General features: G+C 43.2%; 1 protein-coding gene across 1 annotated transcript in view; it reads right to left on the bottom strand.

The window, feature by feature from the left end:
- The window catches only part of dhx36 (DEAH (Asp-Glu-Ala-His) box polypeptide 36), a 50477-nt gene that overhangs the window by 18233 nt on the left and 12565 nt on the right, over positions 1-19679 (bottom strand). Inside the window, exons 8-17 of the mRNA XM_036965019.1 lie at positions 15862-15936; positions 15610-15776; positions 15393-15474; positions 14870-15010; positions 14349-14454; positions 8141-8228; positions 4782-4837; positions 4622-4686; positions 1373-1516; positions 1-27 (exon numbers count right to left, since the gene is read on the bottom strand). The exon at positions 1-27 is cut by the window's left edge and continues 91 nt beyond it. Of these exons, the coding sequence (XP_036820914.1) occupies positions 1-27; positions 1373-1516; positions 4622-4686; positions 4782-4837; positions 8141-8228; positions 14349-14454; positions 14870-15010; positions 15393-15474; positions 15610-15776; positions 15862-15936 (951 nt within the window). The remainder of the gene's footprint in view (positions 28-1372; positions 1517-4621; positions 4687-4781; positions 4838-8140; positions 8229-14348; positions 14455-14869; positions 15011-15392; positions 15475-15609; positions 15777-15861; positions 15937-19679) is intronic.

Below are 19679 nucleotides of genomic sequence, written 5' to 3'. Positions count from 1 at the left end.
AGGTGATAACACTTCCCTGGACACACCCTGCCAGCATGCGTAAACACACACACACACACACACAATTAGCTCATGTGATTATTCTCACAGTGTTATGTAGCCCTTATGACAGATAATTGTATTAAAGTGTTAGTGGCTTTGAGCAGAGTCACACTGTAGCTGCCACAACTAGACCAGACTAGTGGAGCACTAACTGTGTCCTGGCTCACTTTGAACACACACTGTAGCTGTCACAACTAGACCAGACTAGTGGAGCACTAACTGTGTCCGGGCTCACTCTGAATACACACTGTAGCTGCCACAACTAGACCAGACTAGTGGAGCACTAACTGTGTCCTGGCTCACTCTGAACACACACTGTAGCTGCCACAACTAGACCAGACTAGTGGAGCACTAACTGTGTCCTGGCTCACTCTGAACACACACTGTAGCTGCCACAACTAGACCAGACTAGTGGAGCACTAACTGTGTCCTGGCTCACTCTGAATACACACTGTAGCTGCCACACCTAGACCAGACTAGTGGAGCACTAACTGTGTCCGGGCTCACTCTGAATACACACTGTAGCTGCCACAACTAGACCAGACTAGTGGAGCACTAACTGTGTCCGGGCTCACTCTGAATACACACTGTAGCTGCCACAACTAGACCAGACTAGTGGAGCACTAACTGTGTCCTGGCTCACTCTGAATACACACTGTAGCTGCCACACCTAGACCAGACTAGTGGAGCACTAACTGTGTCCGGGCTCACTCTGAATACACACTGTAGCTGCCACAACTAGACCAGACTAGTGGAGCACTAACTGTGTCCTGGCTCACTCTGAACACACACTGTAGCTGCCACAACTAGACCAGACTAGTGGAGCACTAACTGTGTCCTGGCTCAGTCTGAATGCACACTGTAGCTGCCACAACTAGACCAGACTAGTGGAGCACAAACTATGTCCGGGCTCAGTCTGAATGCACACTGTAGCTGCCACAACTAGACCAGACTAGTGGAGCACTAACTGTGTCCTGGCTCACTCTGAATACACACGGTTAGTATTGCCCTTATAGGGCCCGTACGGAGTAGACAGGCAGAGTTAACCAAGCTGCACTCATAAACACAGAAACAAATTTAGGGAGACATATAGGAGAGGCAGAGGGGTGAGAGAGGGAGAGAGACTAAGAGAAGAGAGGGAGCGAGACTAAGAGAAGAGAGGGAGCGAGACTAAGAAGAGAGGGAGCGAGACTAAGAAGAGAGGGAGCGAGACTAAGAAGAGAGGGAGCGAGACTAAGAAGAGAGGGAGCGAGACTAAGAAGATAGGGAGAGAGACTAAGAAGAGAGGGAGCGAGACTAAGAAGAGAGGGAGCGAGACACCCAAACTGACCTGCCAGCGCGTCCTCTTCTCTGTTTGGCATTGGCCAGGCTGACCCACTCTGCAGTCATAGTGCTGATGTTGTTCTGAGTGTCAAAGTGAGTCTCCTTAATCTTTCCCCCATCTATCACAAACACCACATCATCTATGGTAATACTGACAGAGAGAGAGGAGAGACACAGAGAGAGAGAGAGAGAGAGAGAGAGAGAGAGGAGAGACAGAGAGAGAGAGAGAGAGAGAGAGAAAAAGGGGACTTTATTAAGACAGCCAAGGCAGCCTGATGACACTGATGAGTCTACACTTTGAAAAGGAAATCAAAACTCCACACACACTCATTTGCTGCCTCTCTAACTCTTTGAAACACATGTATAAATAAATACGGTGTCTGACTGTATCCTACTGTTCAGAGAGTAGCAGTAGTGAGGTCAGTGAAGTTTGTCTCGCCTGTTCAGTCGCTTCCTGAATTCATTCAAAGTGAATTTATTCAAACAGGCTGCCGCCCTGGCTCTGAATGAGCATTTGAAATGTTTTGACTGTTTTCCCCGAGTTCTCATTTAAGCACTCAAATGAAAATATATATATTTAGAACACAAGGCCCGTACTGGAAATAAATGAGTGCATTTATCTATACACCAACTGTGCACAACAATGCCTAATTTATCATCACCATTACAGATGACAAATCATAAAATAGCCCCGTATACTATATATTCATACTGTATATTCTATATAAAAAAAAAGGGCCAATTAAGATGAATTTATTGAAACCATTACATCAACTGGTTATATTATATTGTGAAACCAAATCTTTCCAACAGGGCAGTAACCCCAGCAGTGGTGCTTGTAGAAGACCATGGCTGTGTAATGGTGTAGCCTTGTTGTGTTCATTTAGCGGACAAACTACTGTTATTTTGCGAGCCCTTATCACAGTCAAGACAGCTTATTTTAATAGTACAAAAAAAAGAGGATGTAATATAAACAGAATATTTTTTCAAAATAAAAGTTTTTTAAAAAAAATGCACATTTCACATCTTGAAACAGTTGTTCACAAAGATGATTTGAAACCGGTGTCAATTCGGACAGTTGAAATGAATTTCAAAAAAATCTGGGTTACAAACCAATATCGGTGTTCTTTTCGATATATAATTTGTTTTTTTTCTGCTTGTTCTTTGGAATATTCTAAACTGTTTAACACGTTGAACACTGCATGGATTCCGGCCACGACATTAGTTTGGTGAGTAAGTCTATGTTCAATGGTTCTGATGAAAACATGCTCTTTGATTTTATCAAACTAATGTTTTGGCATATTTTCATTGTGGAACCGGTCTATGTTTAGGGGGTTATAGCCAAGGCTAAACAACTCGATTGGCTACTTTGTGAACTGCTAGTGCCAATGTGGGGCGGCAGGGTAGCCTAGTGGTTAGAGCGTTGGACTAGTAACCGGAAGGCTGCAAGTTCAAATCCCCGAGCTGACAAGGTACAAATCTGTCGTTCTGCCCCTGAACAGGCAGTTAACCTGTTCCTAGGCCGTCATTGAAAATAAGAATTTGTTCTGACCTGCCTAGTTAAGAAAGGTTAAAAAAAAAAAAGGTAAAAAATAAAATAAAAATTGTGTGTGAAATAGACGGGACGCAATTATTCCAAAACTGCAGCTCGTTGTTGGAACATATCGAGTCAACCTGCGCATTTAAAATGCTCTCAATTGTGCGTTTGTAAGTGTTTTTGGTGAGAAGCCAAATTTCTTCAGCCTCCTCCTGAGGTTGGAGAGGCGATGTTGCTGTCTGTGTGGGTGGACCATTTCAGTTTGTCTGTGATGTGTACGCCGAGGAACTTAAAAAAAACTCTCCACCTTCTCCACTACTGTCCCGTCGATGTGGATAGCGGGGTGCTAGCAGGGCGATACCTCTGCTGTTTCCTGAAGTCCACGATCATCTCCTTTGTTTTGATGACGTTGAGTGTGTGGTTATTTTCCTGACACCACACTCCGAGGGCCCTCACCTCCTCCCTGTAGGCCATCTTGTCGTTGTTGGTAATCAAGCCAACCACTGTAGTGTCGTCTGCAAACTTGATGATTGAGTTGGAGGCGTGCATGGCTACGCAGACATGGGTGAACAGGGAGTACAGGAGAGGGCTGAGAACGCACCCTTGTGGGGCCTCAGTGTTGAGGATCAGCAGGGTAGAGATGTTGTTTCCTACCCTCACCAGCTGGGGGCGGCCCGTCAGAAAGTCCAGGACCCAGTGGCACAGGACGGGGTTGAGACCCAGTGTCTCGAGCTTAATGACGAGTTTGGAGGGTACTATGGTGTTAAATGCTGAGCTGTCATCGATGAACAGCATTCTTACATAGGTATTCCTCTTGTCCAGATGGGTTAGGGCAGTGTGATTGCGATTGCGTAGTCTGTGGACCTATTTGGGCGGAAAGCAAATTGGAGTGGGTCTAGGCTGTCAGGTAGGCTGGAGGTGATATGATCCTTGACTAGTCTCTCAAAGCACTTCATGATGACGGAAGTGAGTGCTATGGGGCGGTAGTCGTTTAGCTCAGTTACCTTAGCTTTCTTGGGAACAGGAACAATTGTGGCCCCCTAGAATCATGTGGGAACAGCAGACTGAGATAGGGATTGATTGAACATGTCCGTAAACACACCAGCCAGCTGGTCTGCGCATGCATGGAGGACACGACTAGGGATTCCATCTGGGCCAGCAGCCTTGCGAGGGTTAACACGTTTAAATGTTTTATGCACATTGGCTGTGGTGAAGGAGAGCCCGCAGGTTTTGGTAGTGGGCCGCGTGAGTGGCACTGTATTGTCCTCAAAGCGAGCAAAGAAGTTATTTAGTTGGTCTGGGAGCAAGACATCGGTGTCCGCGACGGGCCTGGTTTTCTTTTTGTAATCCGTGATTGACTGTAGACCCTGCCACATACGTCTCGTGTCTGAGCCGTTGAATTGCGACTCTACTTTGTCTCTATACTGATGCTTAGCTGGTTTGATGTATTCCAGGTGACTTCCTCATGAAGCTGGTTGAGAGAATGCCAAGAGTGTGCAAAGCTGTCATCAAGGCAAAGGGTGGCTACTTTGAAGAATCTCAAATATAAAATATATTTTGATTTGATCGTCATATATATTTATATATTAAAAAAAACAATCTGTGTCTGTGATAATAGTAGGAAGTTTCTGAACAAAAAAAGTGTAGACACACACTGTATGGGGTTGGGAAAAGACACAAGGCTGATACACTAACAAAAATACACAAATATAAACCTACCTGGTCTCAGCGATATTGGTGGCAATGACAATCTTCCTGACTCCTGGAGGAGGCCTTTTGAACACCTGAAGAGGGAGACCAGTCAGAACAGACAGCATCACTCCCTGAGTTATTCATGTTTTGTTCTGGGTGAAAGGAGAGTTTCTGACACCATGCTCACCGAGGTCTGGGTGACAGTAGGCATCAGGGAGTGCAGAGGAATGATCACAAACCGATCTGAAACACAAGGTCAGACACAGAGTGTGTGTATATAGGAAGGTAGATAAGGTAGGTAGATAAGGTGGGTAGATAAGGTGGGTAGATAAGGTGGGTAGATAGGTAGATTAGGTAGGTAGATAGGTAGATAAGGTAGGTAGGTAGGTAGATAAGGAAGGTAGGTAGGTAGGTAGATAAGGTAGGTAGGTAGATAAGGTAGGTAGGTAGGTAGATACGGTAGGTAGGTAGGTAGGTAGGTAGGTAGGTAGGTAGGTAGGTATGTATGTATGTAGGTAGTTAAGGTAGGTAGGTAGGTAGATAAGGTAGGTAGGTAGGTAGATAGATACGGTAGGTAGGTAGATAAGGTAGGTAGGTAGGTAGGTAGGTAGGTAGGTAGGTAGGTAGGTAGGTAGGTAGATAAGGTAGGTAGGTAGATAAGGTAGGTAGGTAGATAAGGTAGGTAGGTAGGTAAATAATGAAAGTAGGTAGGTAGGTAGATTAGGTAGGTAGGTAGGTAGATAAGGAAAGTAGGTAGATTAGGTAGGTAGGTAGATAAGGTAGGTAGGTAGGTAGATAAGGAAAGTAGGTAGATTAGGTAGGTAGGTAGATAAGGTAGGTAGGTAGATAAGGTAGGTAGGTAGGTAAATAATGAAAGTAGGTAGGTAGGTAGATTAGGTAGGTAGGTAGGTAGATAGGTAGGATAAGGTAGGTAATGTAGGTAGGTAAGGTAGGTAGGATAAGGTAGATAAGGTAGGTAGGTAGATAAGGTAGGTAGGTAGGTAGATAAGGAAAGTAGGTAGATTAGGTAGGTAGGTAGGTAGATAAGGTAGGTAGGTAGGTAGATAAGGTAGGTAGGTAGATAGATAAGGTAGGTAGGTAGATAGATAAGGTAGGTAGGTAGATAGATAAGGTAGGTAGGTAGATAGATAAGGTAGGTAGGTCGGTAGATAAGGTAGGTAGGTAGATAGATAAGGTAGGTAGGTAGATAAATAGGTAGGTAGGTAAATAATGAAAGTAGGTAGGTAGGTAGATTAGGTAGGTAGGTAGGTAGGTAGATAGGTAGGATAAGGTAGGTAGGTAAGGTAGGTAGGATAAGGTAGATAAGGTAGGTAGGTAGGATAAGGTAGATAAGGTAGGTAGGTAGATAAGGTAGGTAGGTAGGTAGGTAGGTAGGTAGGTAGGTAGGTAGGTAGGTAGGTAGATAAGGAAAGTAGGTAGATTAGGTAGGTAGGTAGATAGGTAGATAAGGAAAGTAGGTAGATTAGGTAGGTAGGTAGATAAGGTAGGTAGGTAGATAAGGTAGGTAGGTAGGTAAATAATGAAAGTAGGTAGGTAGGTAGATTAGGTAGGTAGGTAGGTAGATAGGTAGGATAAGGTAGGTAAGGTAGGTAGGTAAGGTAGGTAGGATAAGGTAGATAAGGTAGGTAGGTAGATAAGGTAGGTAGGTAGGTAGATAAGGAAAGTAGGTAGATAAGGTAGGTAGGTAGGTAGATAAGGTAGGTAGGTAGGTAGATAAGGTAGGTAGGTAGGTAGATACGGTAGGTAGGTAGATACGGTAGGTAGGTAGATACGGTAGGTAGGTAGGTAGGTAGGTAGGTAGGTAGGTAGGTAGGTATGTATGTAGGTAGATAAGGTAGGTAGGTAGATGAGGTAGGTAGGTAGGTAGATAAGGTAGGTAGGTAGGTAGATAGATACGGTAGGTAGGTAGATAAGGTAGGTAGGTAGGTAGGTAGATAAGGTAGGTAGGTAGATAAGGTAGGTAGGTAGGTAAATAATGAAAGTAGGTAGGTAGGTAGATTAGGTAGGTAGGTAGGTAGATAAGGAAAGTAGGTAGATTAGGTAGGTAGGTAGATAAGGTAGGTAGGTAGGTAGATAAGGAAAGTAGGTAGATTAGGTAGGTAGGTAGATAAGGTAGGTAGGTAGATAAGGTAGGTAGGTAGGTAAATAATGAAAGTAGGTAGGTAGGTAGATTAGGTAGGTAGGTAGGTAGATAGGTAGGATAAGGTAGGTAAGGTAGGTAGGTAAGGTAGGTAGGATAAGGTAGATAAGGTAGGTAGGTAGATAAGGTAGGTAGGTAGGTAGATAAGGAAAGTAGGTAGATTAGGTAGGTAGGTAGGTAGATAAGGTAGGTAGGTAGGTAGATAAGGAAAGTAGGTAGATTAGGTAGGTAGGTAGATAAGGTAGGTAGGTAGATAAGGTAGGTAGGTTGGTAAATAATGAAAGTAGGTTGGTAGGTAGATTAGGTAGGTAGGTAGGTAGGTAGATAGGTAGGATAAGGTAGGTAGGTAAGGTAGGTAGGATAAGGTAGATAAGGTAGGTAGGTAGGATATGGTAGATAAGGTAGGTAGGTAGATAAGGTAGGTAGGTAGGTAGGTAGGTAGGTAGATAAGGAAAGTAGGTAGATTAGGTAGGTAGGTAGGTAGGTAGGTAGGATAAGGTAGATAAGGTAGGTAGGTCGGTAGATAAGGTAGGTAGGTAGATAAGGTAGGTAGATAGGTAGGTAGATACGATAGGTAGGTAGGATAAGGTAGATACGGTAGGTAGGTAGGTAGGATAAGGTAGATAAGGTAGGTAGCTAGATAAGGTAGGTAGGTAGGTAGGTAGATAGATAAGGTGGGTAGGTAGATAGATAAGGTAGGTAGGTAGATATATAAGGTAGGTAGGTAGATAAGGTAGGTAGGTAGGTAGATAAGGTAGGTAGGTAGATAGATAAGGTAGGTAGGTAGATAGATAAGGTAGGTAGGTAGATAGATAAGGTAGGTAGGTAGATAGATAAGGTAGGTAGGTCGGTAGATAAGGTAGGTAGGTAGATAGATAAGGTAGGTAGGTAGATAGATAAGGTAGGTAGGTAGGTAGATAAGGTAGATATGGTAGGTAGGTAGGTAGGTAGGTAGGTAGATAAGGTAGGTAGGTAGGTAGATAAGGTAGGTAGGTAGATAAGGTAGGTAGGTAGGTAGATAAGGTAGGTAGGTAGGTAGATAAGGTAGATAAGGTAGGTAGGTAGGTAGATAAGGTAGGTAGGTAGGTAGGTAGATAGATAAGGTAGGTAGGTAGATAAGGTAGGTAGGTAGATAAGGTAGGTAGGTAGATAAGATAGGTAGGTAGGTAGATAAGGTAGGTAGATAGATAAGGTAGGTAGATAGATAAGGTAGGTAGGTAGGTAGATAAGGTAGGTAGGTAGGTAGATAAGGTAGGTTGGTAGATAAGGTAGGTTGGTAGATAAGGTAGGTAGATAGATAAGGTAGGTAGGTAGGTAGATAAGGTAGGTAGGTAGATAAGGTAGGTTGGTAGATAAGGTAGGTTGGTAGGTATACACACACGTACCTGATTTGAACATCTGCTGAGCCATGAGGAGGTCGTTGAGGCCACTGATGTTGTCCCAACCTGGCAGGAACACCAAGATGGCTCCTTCCTGGAACACACATCAGGACACACTCAGGCAACATACACATCAAAGATTTTCCATTACAGGCAGAAACAAACAAATAAACAGGAACCTGAATTCTACAATTTTGATAAACATTCCCACTTTCTGTCATCTCATCCAAGCCAGCCTCTCTCTGCCCACAGTCAAATTAAGTCATTACCCAAAATAAGGGCCTGTTTTGTGGATTTGGAATGAAAAAATAGAAGCCTAATTTACTCAAAAGGGAACAGAAAGTCACACCTAACAACCCAGAGACAAAACCGAGCTAACCACAATCCACACTACCCTGCTTAATGAGGTTCAGAGGAGAATAGTGGCCGTGTTAGCATTAGTTTAGCTTCAATTGGTGGTCTAAGCCTGTGTTTACACAGGCAGTGCAATTCTGATATTTTTCCACTAATTGGTCTTTTGACCAATCAGATCAGACAACAATTGGGCATAAAATCAGAATAGGGCTGCCTGTGTAAACACAGCCTAAAAGTGTACCGTACTTAGGTAGTTAGCTTAGTTGGTTTTCATCTTGGGTAGTCGTGTTAGCATCAGGGTTGGGGGCGATGTCATTACAATCCTGTTGAATTCATGAAAAGTAGTCCATTATTATGATTTACGAAGAGGACTTTTGCCATTCATGAACAGAATCTGATAGCTGAGCTGACTGGAGAGGATTGAGGGGTCAGTCCTTGTCATTTCAGCAAGCTATGACACCCACCGTCTCAGATCGTTCTGATACGTTTCTATAGTTAGAACCAGATTAGAATTCCATGAAACATTCTGTTGACATTTCATTAGATCACATTTAATTTGATTGCGAAATTGGCCATTTTAATTTACAAGATTCATATAAATCATTAATAAATATAGTATCTAACATTGGATTTGGATCATAATTCTTCCCAACAGTGGTAAAAAGCGAACCCACAGAGCCGCTACGCCAATCCCAGCACAACATTTGATTGAGGAAAAGCTATTAGTTGTCTACCCAAAGTTGCAAATAAAATGTTGTGATCCATATAATAAAACACAACAGACCAGAAAATGTTTATAAAATAAATCAAGAACAGCCACATCCGGTGGGCAAAACTTGGTACTTTCACATTCATTTACAGTCAATAATGCAAGTGACTTCAGTTACTAATTTCTCTGACACCAGTCTCAAAGTCAGTGAAGAGGAGCCTCCGGGATGCCTCCGGGATGCTGGCCTTCTAGGCAGACTGGCCAATTAAAAGAAAAGATTAAGATGGGCAAAATAACACGGGACACTGGACAGAGGAAAAAGGTGTTATTGACAGACGAATCTAAGTTTGAGGTGTTCAGATCACAAAGAAGAACACTCGTGAGATGCAGAAAAAATGAAAAGATGCTGGAGGAGTGCTTGACCCCATCTATCAAGCAAGGAGGAGGCAATGGGATGTGGTCTGGGGGTGCTTTGGTGGTGGTACAGTGGGAGATTTGTACAGGGTAAAAGGAGATGGTCTGGGGGTGCTTTGGTGGTGCTACAGTGGGAGATTTGTACAAGGTAAAAGGAGATGGTCTGGGGGTGCTTTGGTGCTGGTACAGTGGGAGATTTGTACAGGGTAAAAGGAGATGGTCTGGGGGTGCTTGGTGGTGGTACAGTGGGAGATTTGTACAGGGTAAAAGGGATATTGAAGAAGGAAGGCTATCACTCCATTTTGCAAAGCCATGCCATACCCTGTGGACGGCGCTTAATTGGAGCCAATTTCCTCCTACCACAGGACAATGACCCAAAGCACAGCTCCAAACTATACAATAACTATTTAGGGAAGAAGCAGTCAGCAGGTATTCTGTCTATAATGGAGTGGCCAACACAGTCACCGGATCTCAACCCTATTGAGCTGTTATGGGAGCAGCTTGACCGTATGGTACGTAAGAAGTGCCCATCAAGACAATCCAACTTGTGGGAGGTGCTTCAGGAAGCATGGGGTGAACTCTCTTCAGATTACCTCAACAAATTGATGACTAGAATGCCAAAGGTCTGCAAGGCAGAAATTGCTGCAAATGGAGGATTCCTTGACAAAAGCAAAGTTTAAAGGACAAAATTATTATTTCAATTAAAAAAATTGTTATTTACAACCTTGTCAACAACTATATTTCCTATTAATTTTGCATCTCATTTCATGTATGTTTTCATGAAAAACAAGGACATTTCTAAGTGACCCCAAACTTTTGAACAGTAGTGTATATAAACTCAGCAAAAAAATAAACGTCCTCGCACTGTCAACTGCGTTTATTTTAATTTTGTATGTAAATATTTGTATGAACATAACAAGATTCAACAACTGAGATATAAACTGAACAAGTTCGACAGACATGTGACTAACAGAAATGGAATAACGTGTCTCTGAACAAAGGGGGGGGTCAAAATCTAAAGTGACAGTCAGTATCTGGTGTGGCCACCAGCTGCATTAAGTACTGCAGTGCATCTCCTCCTCATGGAATGCACCAGATTTGCCAGTTCGCGCTGTGAGATGTTACCCCACTCTTCCATCAAGGCACCGGCAAGTTCCCAGACATTTCTGGGGGGAATGGTCCTAGCCCTCACCCTCCGATCGAACAGGTTCCAGACGTGCTCGATGGGATTGAGATCCGGGCTCTTCGCTGGCCATGACAGAACACTGACATTCCTGTCTTGCAGGAAATCACGCACAGAACGAGCAGTATGGCTGGTGGCATTGTCATGCTGGAGGGTCATGTCAGGATGAGCCTGCAGGAAGGGTACCACATGAGGGAGGAGGATGTCTTCCCTGTAATGCACATCGTTGAGATTGCCTGCAATGACAACAAGCTCAGTCCGATGATGCTGTGACACACCGCCCCAGACCATGACGGACCCTCCACCTCGATCCCACTCCAGAGTACAGGCCTGGGTGTAATGCTCATTCCTTCGACGATGAACGCAAATCCGACCATCAACCCTGGTGAGACAAAACCGCGATTTCGTCAGTGAAGAACACTTTTTGCCAGTCCTGTCTGGTCCAGTGACGGTGGGTTTGTGCCCATAGGCGACGTTGTTGCCGGTGATGTCTGGTGAGGACCTGCCTTACAACAAGTCTACAAGCCTTCAGTCCAGCCTCTCTCAGCCTATTGCGGACAGTCTGAGCACTGATGGAGGGATTGTGCGTTCCTTGTGTAACTCGGGCAGTTGTTGTTGCCATCCTGTACCTGTCCCGCAGGTGTGATGTTCGGATGTACTGATCCTGTGCAGGTGTGGTTACACGTGGTCTGCCACTGCGAGGACGATCAGCTGTCCGTCCTGTCTCTCTGTAGCGCTGTCTTAGGTGTCTCAAAGTACGGACTTGCAATTTATTGCCCTGGCCACATCTGCAGTCCTCATGCCTCCTTGCAGCATGCCTAAGGCACGTTCACGCAGATGAGCAGGGACCCTGGGCATCGTTCTTTGGGTGTTTTTCAGAGTCAGTAGAAAGGCCTCTTTAGTGCCCTAAGTTTTCATAACTGTGACCTTAATTGCCTACTGTCTGTAAGTTGTTAGTGTCTTAACAACTGTTCTACAGGTTCATGTTCATTAACTGTTTATGGTTCATTGAACAAGCATGGGAAACTGTGTTTAACTTCATTGCTCTAGGGGGCAGAATTCAGGAAGTTTTGATGAATGAGGTACCCAAAGTAAACTGCCTGTTTCTCAGGCCCAGAAGCTAGGATATGCATATAATTAGTATTGGATAGAAAACACTCTAAAGTTTCCAAAACTGTTAAAATAATGCCTGTGAGTATAACAGAACTGACATGGCATGCGAAAACCTGAGGAAAATCCATCCAGGAAGTGGGATATTTTTGATGTGTGTAATTTTCAACTGCCTGCCTATACAGTCTGTAATGGGATAGGACCCAGATTGCAGTTCCTATGGCTTCCACTAGATAGTCAACAGTCTTTAGACATTGTTTCAGGCTTGTATTCTGAAAAATGAGGAAGAATGAATTTTCTCAGTGGACTATAGAATGAACCAGAGCTGGTTTGCGCGCGTGACCAATTGTGTGTGGTTTGTTATTTTTTCTTTCTATTGAATACGCTATTGTCCGGTTGAAATATTATAAACTATTTAGACAATAGACAACCTGAGGATTAATTATAAACATCGTTTGACATGTTTCAACAAACTTTACCACTACTATTAGGATGTATTCGCCTGCATGTTGACCTCCTTTGAGCCAGTGGATTACTAAACAAAAATCGTCAAACAAAGGCCTCCCGGGTGGCGCAGTGGTTAAGGGCGCTGTACTGCAGCGCCAGCTGTGCCATCAGAGTCCCTGGGTTCGCGCCCAGGCTCTGTCGTAACCGGCCGCGACCGGGAGGTCCGTGGGGCGACGCACAATTGGCCTAGCGTCGTCCGGGTTAGGGAGGGATTGGTCGGTAGGGATCTCCTTGTCTCATCGCGCACCAGCGACTCCTGTGGCGGGCCGGGCGCAGTGCGCGCTAGCCAAGGTTGCCAGGTGCACGGTGTAGCCTCCGACACATTGGTGCGGCTGTGTTAAGAAGCAGTACGGCTGGTTGGGTTGTGTATCGGAGGACGCATGACATTCAGCCTTCGTCTCTCCCGAGCCCGTACGGGAGCAATGATGCAATGTATGTAGCAATGAGACAAGATAGTAGCTACTACAACAATTGGATACCACAAAATTGGGGAGAAAAAGGGGTAAAATGTAAAAAAAATTAAATAATAATAATAATTAAAAATCGTCTTACAAAACAGAGTTTTTTGGATATAAAGAGAGACTTTATCGAACAAAACAAACATTTATTGTGAGTGCAACCAGATGAAGATCATCAAAAGGTAGGTGATTCATTTTATCGCTATTTCTGACTTTCGTGACTCCTCTACTTAGCTTGCGTCCCACCTAGTGGAGAGAGGTTACAATGAAGATCTAATTTTAACGAATGATATTCGAAAGACAGGATCCTGATAAAGGAGCGTTTCTTTTTTTGTTGAGTTTATAAAAAAAAGTTGGTTAATTTTTTCTAATCATTTTGCGTAACAGGGTGAACATTTATAAATGGGACATATAGACTAAAATGAAACATGGAAAAATAGATAATTTGTGTTCAAATTTATTTAGCTTTGCACCATTGTTTTCCCACTAAAGAAATCAACACTTCCTGAATGTGGTGTCATTGTAAAGGGGTTGTTTTCTTTAAACTCCCACACCAGCAGAAATCCACTTTTTCGAGCTGAAAGACGTTGTGCAATATAATGGGTATAATGGCCATCGATGTAAGTCAATAAGTCATCATTTTAGTCAAAGTATGATGCTCCATCACAGAGGCAAATGACTTAATTAACCAATCACCACAGTCAGAACCCTGACAGCCAGCCCCTAGCAACAACTAAGAACACTGTCATGGCCAATCTACTGCTTTCCTCTCAGTTCTCTGACAGTGTTACAGTCAATCAGCCAGCTGGCTCCCTTCTGAGTCACGGTAGCTGACAGAGATAGGGTTGCTGAATTTAATACGGACCTCTAACCCCAAACCTCTAGGCATTACTGTATAGAGAAACTCTCCTCTCCATGTTTCAACTACACAGACATTTTTCTCCATGTATCAATCACTGCTCCTGGATAATGGTCCTACATGGGGAAAAGCCAGATTTTTGGGGAAATTCACAATGGGACAAAGATACGGGTTAATTATTGATTGAAATTTACACTGATTTATGTTGTATTTCACTCCATCAACACCAAAATAGCCGTTTGGTGGGAGTCCACACTAGAGCCCGACCGATATATATCGTTTCACCAATAATATTAGCCCTTTTCACACTATAATCGGCGGATAATTCCACGGATAACTAATATTAAATAAAAATGAATCTCATGCTGATCTGAACACTTAATGCCATTCTCATGATGTGTCATTATGGTCACTACTGTATGTATTAAATCAACACTTGAAGCAGTTATTGGACAATTGCTCTTTTGGATGGCAATATATATGAGAATTCAGTATGGAAAAATTACAATTTCCATTTCCCCGCTGTAAAACAGAATATCAGCAGCTATATCAGTAAGTTTTGTCCCCCCCAAAAAACCATAGCGGTTAGACTACACCACACCAAGACAGTTAAAACTCACTTCCTGGCTTAGCACGATATGTCTGATCAGCTGCACGATGAGATCAAGGTCAATCTTATCATCATCGTCCATCATCTCCAACACATCTATGGTTCTGTCAGAGTACCTGCCAATCAAAATGAGACAGACACGCAGAGTCCCCAATCACAGATAGGAACAGACACAAACAGGAAGAGATACAGACTAATCAATCAAAGAATGAGACAGTAATGCTATCAGCAATGACGCAGAACACTAAATAACAATAATTTATCAAATTGATTCTTTCATTTGTTAGACAGCTTTGACAATCCTCTCAGCAACAATTGTTCAATCAGAGTATAATAAAGGACAGCTAGACATGTCAGACCGAATCTCTTTATTTAAACCGGAGAATCATTATGACATTGTCCCTCAGTAACTCACTTGTCTCGTAGTGTGTGGGCTTAGCAAGGCCAGCTCCCCCTCCCCCTCAGTAACTCACTTGTCTCGTAGTGTGTGGGCTTAGCAAGGCCAGCTCCCCCTCCCCCTCAGTAACTCACTTGTCTCGTAGTGTGCGGGCGTAGCAGGGCCAGCTCTCCTTGTACTCGGCCTCTTTCTGGTCCTTCTCTGGTCTGGAATTCTGACCCTGCATGAAACCTCTCTTCCACCTGGGCCTCTGCTCCTTCTTCTGGGGACGGTACCTGGCGGACAAACACAAGCACACAGTTCAGCCCAAAGTCTAAAGTTACCGGATTAGAAGGTGCTAATCTTCCTCATTCCTTTAGGCTAGTGAATATATCCTAGTGTGTCCAGTAGGAACTCACCTAATCATCTCCAACACATCCTCCAGTAGGATCTCACCTAATCGTCTCCAACACATCCTCCAGTAGGATTTCACCTAATCATCTCCAACACATCCTCCAGTAGGAACTCACCTAATCATCTCCAACACATCCTCCAGTAGGAACTCACCTAATCATCTCCAACACATCCTCCAGTAGGTTCTCACCTAATCATCTCCAACACATCCTCCAGTAGGATCTCACCTAATCATCTCCAACACATCCTCCAGTAGGTTCTCACCTAATCATCTCCAACACATCCTCCATTAGGAACTCTTGTACCGGGAAGGTCATCCCCGGGATGTGGATCATAGGACAGTTATCTGGAAAGAGACAGGGAGGGGGCAGAGAGAGGAATTTACTGACTCTATTCAATGGTCATTCCCAATTTCCAAACTCCATTATACACACTGCTACAACAGAAACACACTGAATCCCCACTGTTTGTCATTGCGTACTAAAGTATTTGGAGAACTTCTCAGCGTTGAGCGTGGCACTCATGAGGATGACCTTGAGGTCCTGTCGGACTCGGAGCAGGTCTTTAACAATGATGAGTAGAACATCAGAGTGAAGGTTCCTCTCGTGAATTTCATCCAAAACCAGGTGGCTGATGGTGGACAACAGACTGACAGGGAGAGAGAGAGAGATTTAGAAAAAGAGAATGATGGGAGAGGAGGATGATGAAGAGGAAGGAGAGGAAAAACACTCACGGGGAAGAGCGAAGCCACTGTAGAATAATACCCGTTGTACAATACAGCACCGAGCCCTGTTTCCGTGGTAACCGACTAAAATGAATTTAAAAAAAAATGTTTTTAATGAATACACAATTGAATACAGGTTATTACATCTGATATACATATTAATACAGTTTATATACTTATTAATACAGGTTATTACAAATTATATAATTATTACAGTTTATATACTTATTAATACAGGTTATTACAGATGATATAATTATTACAGATTATATACTTATTACAGTTTATATACTTATTAATACAGGTTATTACAAATTATATAATTATTACAGTTTATATACTTATTAATACAGGTTATTACAGATGATATAATTATTACAGATGATATACTTATTACAGTTTATATACATATTAATACAGGTTATTCCAGCGTATATACTTGCTTTCCCTAATATACTGTAAGCCATTTAAATCAGGGCCCAGAAAAAGAACGAGGGAGGAGGGGGAGGATGTTGGATAGTGGGAGAAAAATCGACAGCCCTAGGCGGGGTCAGACATAAACGATGACCAGCTGGCCCGGGGTCAGTAAAAACACGTGTTGGGCCAGTGGATCTCGTCAGTGACTTCTCTGACCGGGCCAGTAACTTATCAGCGCATTTCTGCGTTCCAGTTCAACATTTAACTGCTCTGTCGCAGTCTATCATTGACTACAACAAACGGAAAAGTCATGCTGTATTTAAAGCCAGATGATTGGTCGTTCGTTCAAGCACCACACCACGCTCCCGCAAGTCACAACTTCGAGTGGTACATGATTAGATGCCTTAACACAGCACACGCCAGCTGTCCAGAGCAAAATGAAGCACCCATCACTCTACTCTCAAAGCGTATATCTTATAGGGAATGTTATTTACAAAAGTAAAACTTCAATAGTGAACATACTAACAATATGCTGGCTACTGTTAATAGTCTGCTAAAAGATAGCTACACAAACACACCTAGACTTAGTATTAGCTAGCCTGCTGTATGTAGTCAGGTCCCTATCATTTTGGAATTTATTTCTTAAAGGGGTAGCGTCCTATTTTGAGATGTAAACCAATATAGATTCTCAAAATGTCATAGGCCTACTTTATAAACTAAAAGTAATACAATGTCATTCTAGAGAATACAGTAATGACTTGCATTGCTAAATTATATCACACAGCTTTTTTTTTTAAAGGACCAATGCAGCATTTTTTTAAATCCCAATATCAAATGATTTCTGGGTAACAATGAAGTAATTACCATACTGTAACTGCTTTCAATTAAAATGGTCAAAAATAAACAAAATTGGCTTCTAAGCTAAATTGAATTTCTGTGTTGGAGTGATCTGAGTGAGGGGCCTAATTGGAGGATCCTAATGTAAGGGATGTGTAACCTGAAAACTAGCTGTAATTAGCTGATAGGAGCGCAAACTCTGTTATTGGTCTACTAACCAAAAACCCAACTCAGGAAAAAAGCTGTAATTTCAGGGGGTCTTTTCAAACAGCTCTTACACTAAAATTGCATTATCATGTTTTTCAAAATTTCACAGTTTCATTCAAACCTCCGTGTGGAATAAATATATTTTAAAAAACACAGGAAATCACATTTCTGAACGCACTGGCCCTTTAATACAAATCATAATACATGCACACACAAGCACACAGCGTGACAGAAGTACTATCTTCTTCCAAGGCTGATGTGTAGTCCCAGTATGACGTGTGTGAATATAGCCTTGATCACATTAACCTCTCTCTGAGCCCCATGGACACATGATTTCCCCAGTCGGTTATCTCTCCTCCATGTCATCTCCACTTCATTGCAACCTAATTTTCAACCTGATCATCTATTCTGGCTTAAAGGGGTAGCGTCCTATTAAGATGGCTATGAAGAACATGGCTGACGTTTTACTTCTCCCAACCAATTGTGCTATTTTGTTCGTTTATTTGCGTTTTGTGTAACTCATTTTTTTTTTAAACTTATTTTGTACATAATGTTGCTGCTACCGTCTCTTATGACCAAAAACAAATTCTGGACATCAGAAGAGCGATTACTCACCGCGAACTGGAAGAAACTTTTTCCTTTAACGAGTCCGATGAGAAAGAAACACTACTTTCACTGGCCCAGATTCCCGTCATTTGCTTGAAGAAAAGACGCAGGAAAAGGAAACGCAGATCGGTCTGCCTTCTGAGAATCCGTAGGCAAGTGAGTAAACTCCCACTGCCATCCATTCTTCTTGCTAACGTGCAATCATTGGAAAATAAAATTGATGACCTACGATTAAGATTATCCTACCAACGGGACATAAAAAAATGTAATATCTTATGTTTCACCGAGACGTGGCTGAACGACGATACGGATAATATAGAGCTGGTGGGATTTTCCATGCACCAGCAGAACAGAAAAGCTACGTCTGTTAAGATGAGGGGTGGGGGTGTGTGTCTATTTGTCAGTAACAGCTGGTGTGCGATGTCTAATATTAAAGAAGTGTTGAGGTATTGCTCACCTGAGGTAGAGTACCTCATGATAAGCTGTAGACCACACTATCTACCAAGAGAGTTCTCATCTACATCATTCATAGCCGTCTATTTACCACCACAGAACGAAGCTGTCACTAAGAAAGCTCTCAACCAACTCTGTAAGGTCATAAACAAAGAAGAAAATGCTCACCCAGAAGTGGCGCTCCTAGTGGCCAGGCATTATCATGCAGACAAAATAAAATCAGTTTACCAAATTTTAACCAGCGTGTCCCATGTGCAACCAGAGCAAAAAATATCCTAGGCCACCTTTACTCCACACACAAAGCTCTCCCTCGACCTTCATTTGGCAAATCTGGCCATAATTCTATCCTCCTGATTCCGGCTTACAAGCAAAAATGAAAGCAGGAAGCACCAGTGACTCACTCAATATGGAAGTAGTCAGATGATGTGGATGCTACACTACAGGATTGTTTTGCTAGCACAGACTGGAATATGTTACGGGATTCATCCAATGGCATTGAGGAGTACACCACCTCAGTCATCGGCTTCATCAATTTGTGCATCAATTACATTTTTCCCACAGTGACCGTATGTACATATCCCAATCAGAAGCCATGGATTACAGGCATCATCCGCATCTAGCTAAAGGCTAGAGCTGCCGCTTTCAAGGAGAGGGAGTCTAAACCAGACGCTTATAAGAAATCCCGCTATGCCTTCAGACGAACCATCAAACAAGCAAAGCGTCAATACAGGATTAATATTGAATCCTACTGCACCGGCTCTGACGCTCATCGGATGTGGCAGGGCTTGAAAACTATTACGGACTAAACACCTCCTTCTGCAACTGGATCCTGGACTTCCTGACGTACCGCCCCCAAGTCGTAAGAGTAGGCAAAAACACGCTGATCCTTAATGTAACAGTATAAGTTTAGACCGTCCCCTCGCCCATACCCGGGCGCGAACCAGGGACCTTCTGCACACATCAACAACAGTCACCCACGAAGCATCGTTACCCATCTCTCCACAAAAGCCGCGGCCCTTGCAGAGCAAGGGGAACAACTACTTCAAGGTCTCAGAGCAAGTGACGTCACTGATTGAAACGCTATTTAGCGCACACCGCTAACTAAGCTAGCCGTTTCACATCCGTTACACTCACCCCCCTTTTGACCTCCTTTTCCGCAGCAACCAGTTATCCGGGTCACGGCACCAATGTAACAGTATAAGTTTAGACCGTCCCCTCGCCCATACCCGGGCACGAACCAGGGACCTTCTGCACACATCAACAACAGTCACCCACGAAGCATCGTTACCCATCGCTCCACAAAAGCC

The sequence above is a fragment of the Oncorhynchus mykiss genome, chromosome 27 (assembly GCF_013265735.2).
Source record: "Oncorhynchus mykiss isolate Arlee chromosome 27, USDA_OmykA_1.1, whole genome shotgun sequence".
NCBI classification, from domain to species: Eukaryota; Metazoa; Chordata; class Actinopteri; order Salmoniformes; family Salmonidae; genus Oncorhynchus; species Oncorhynchus mykiss.
Note: the sequence above shows the minus strand (reverse complement) of the source record. Positions and strands in the feature narration are given on the sequence as shown.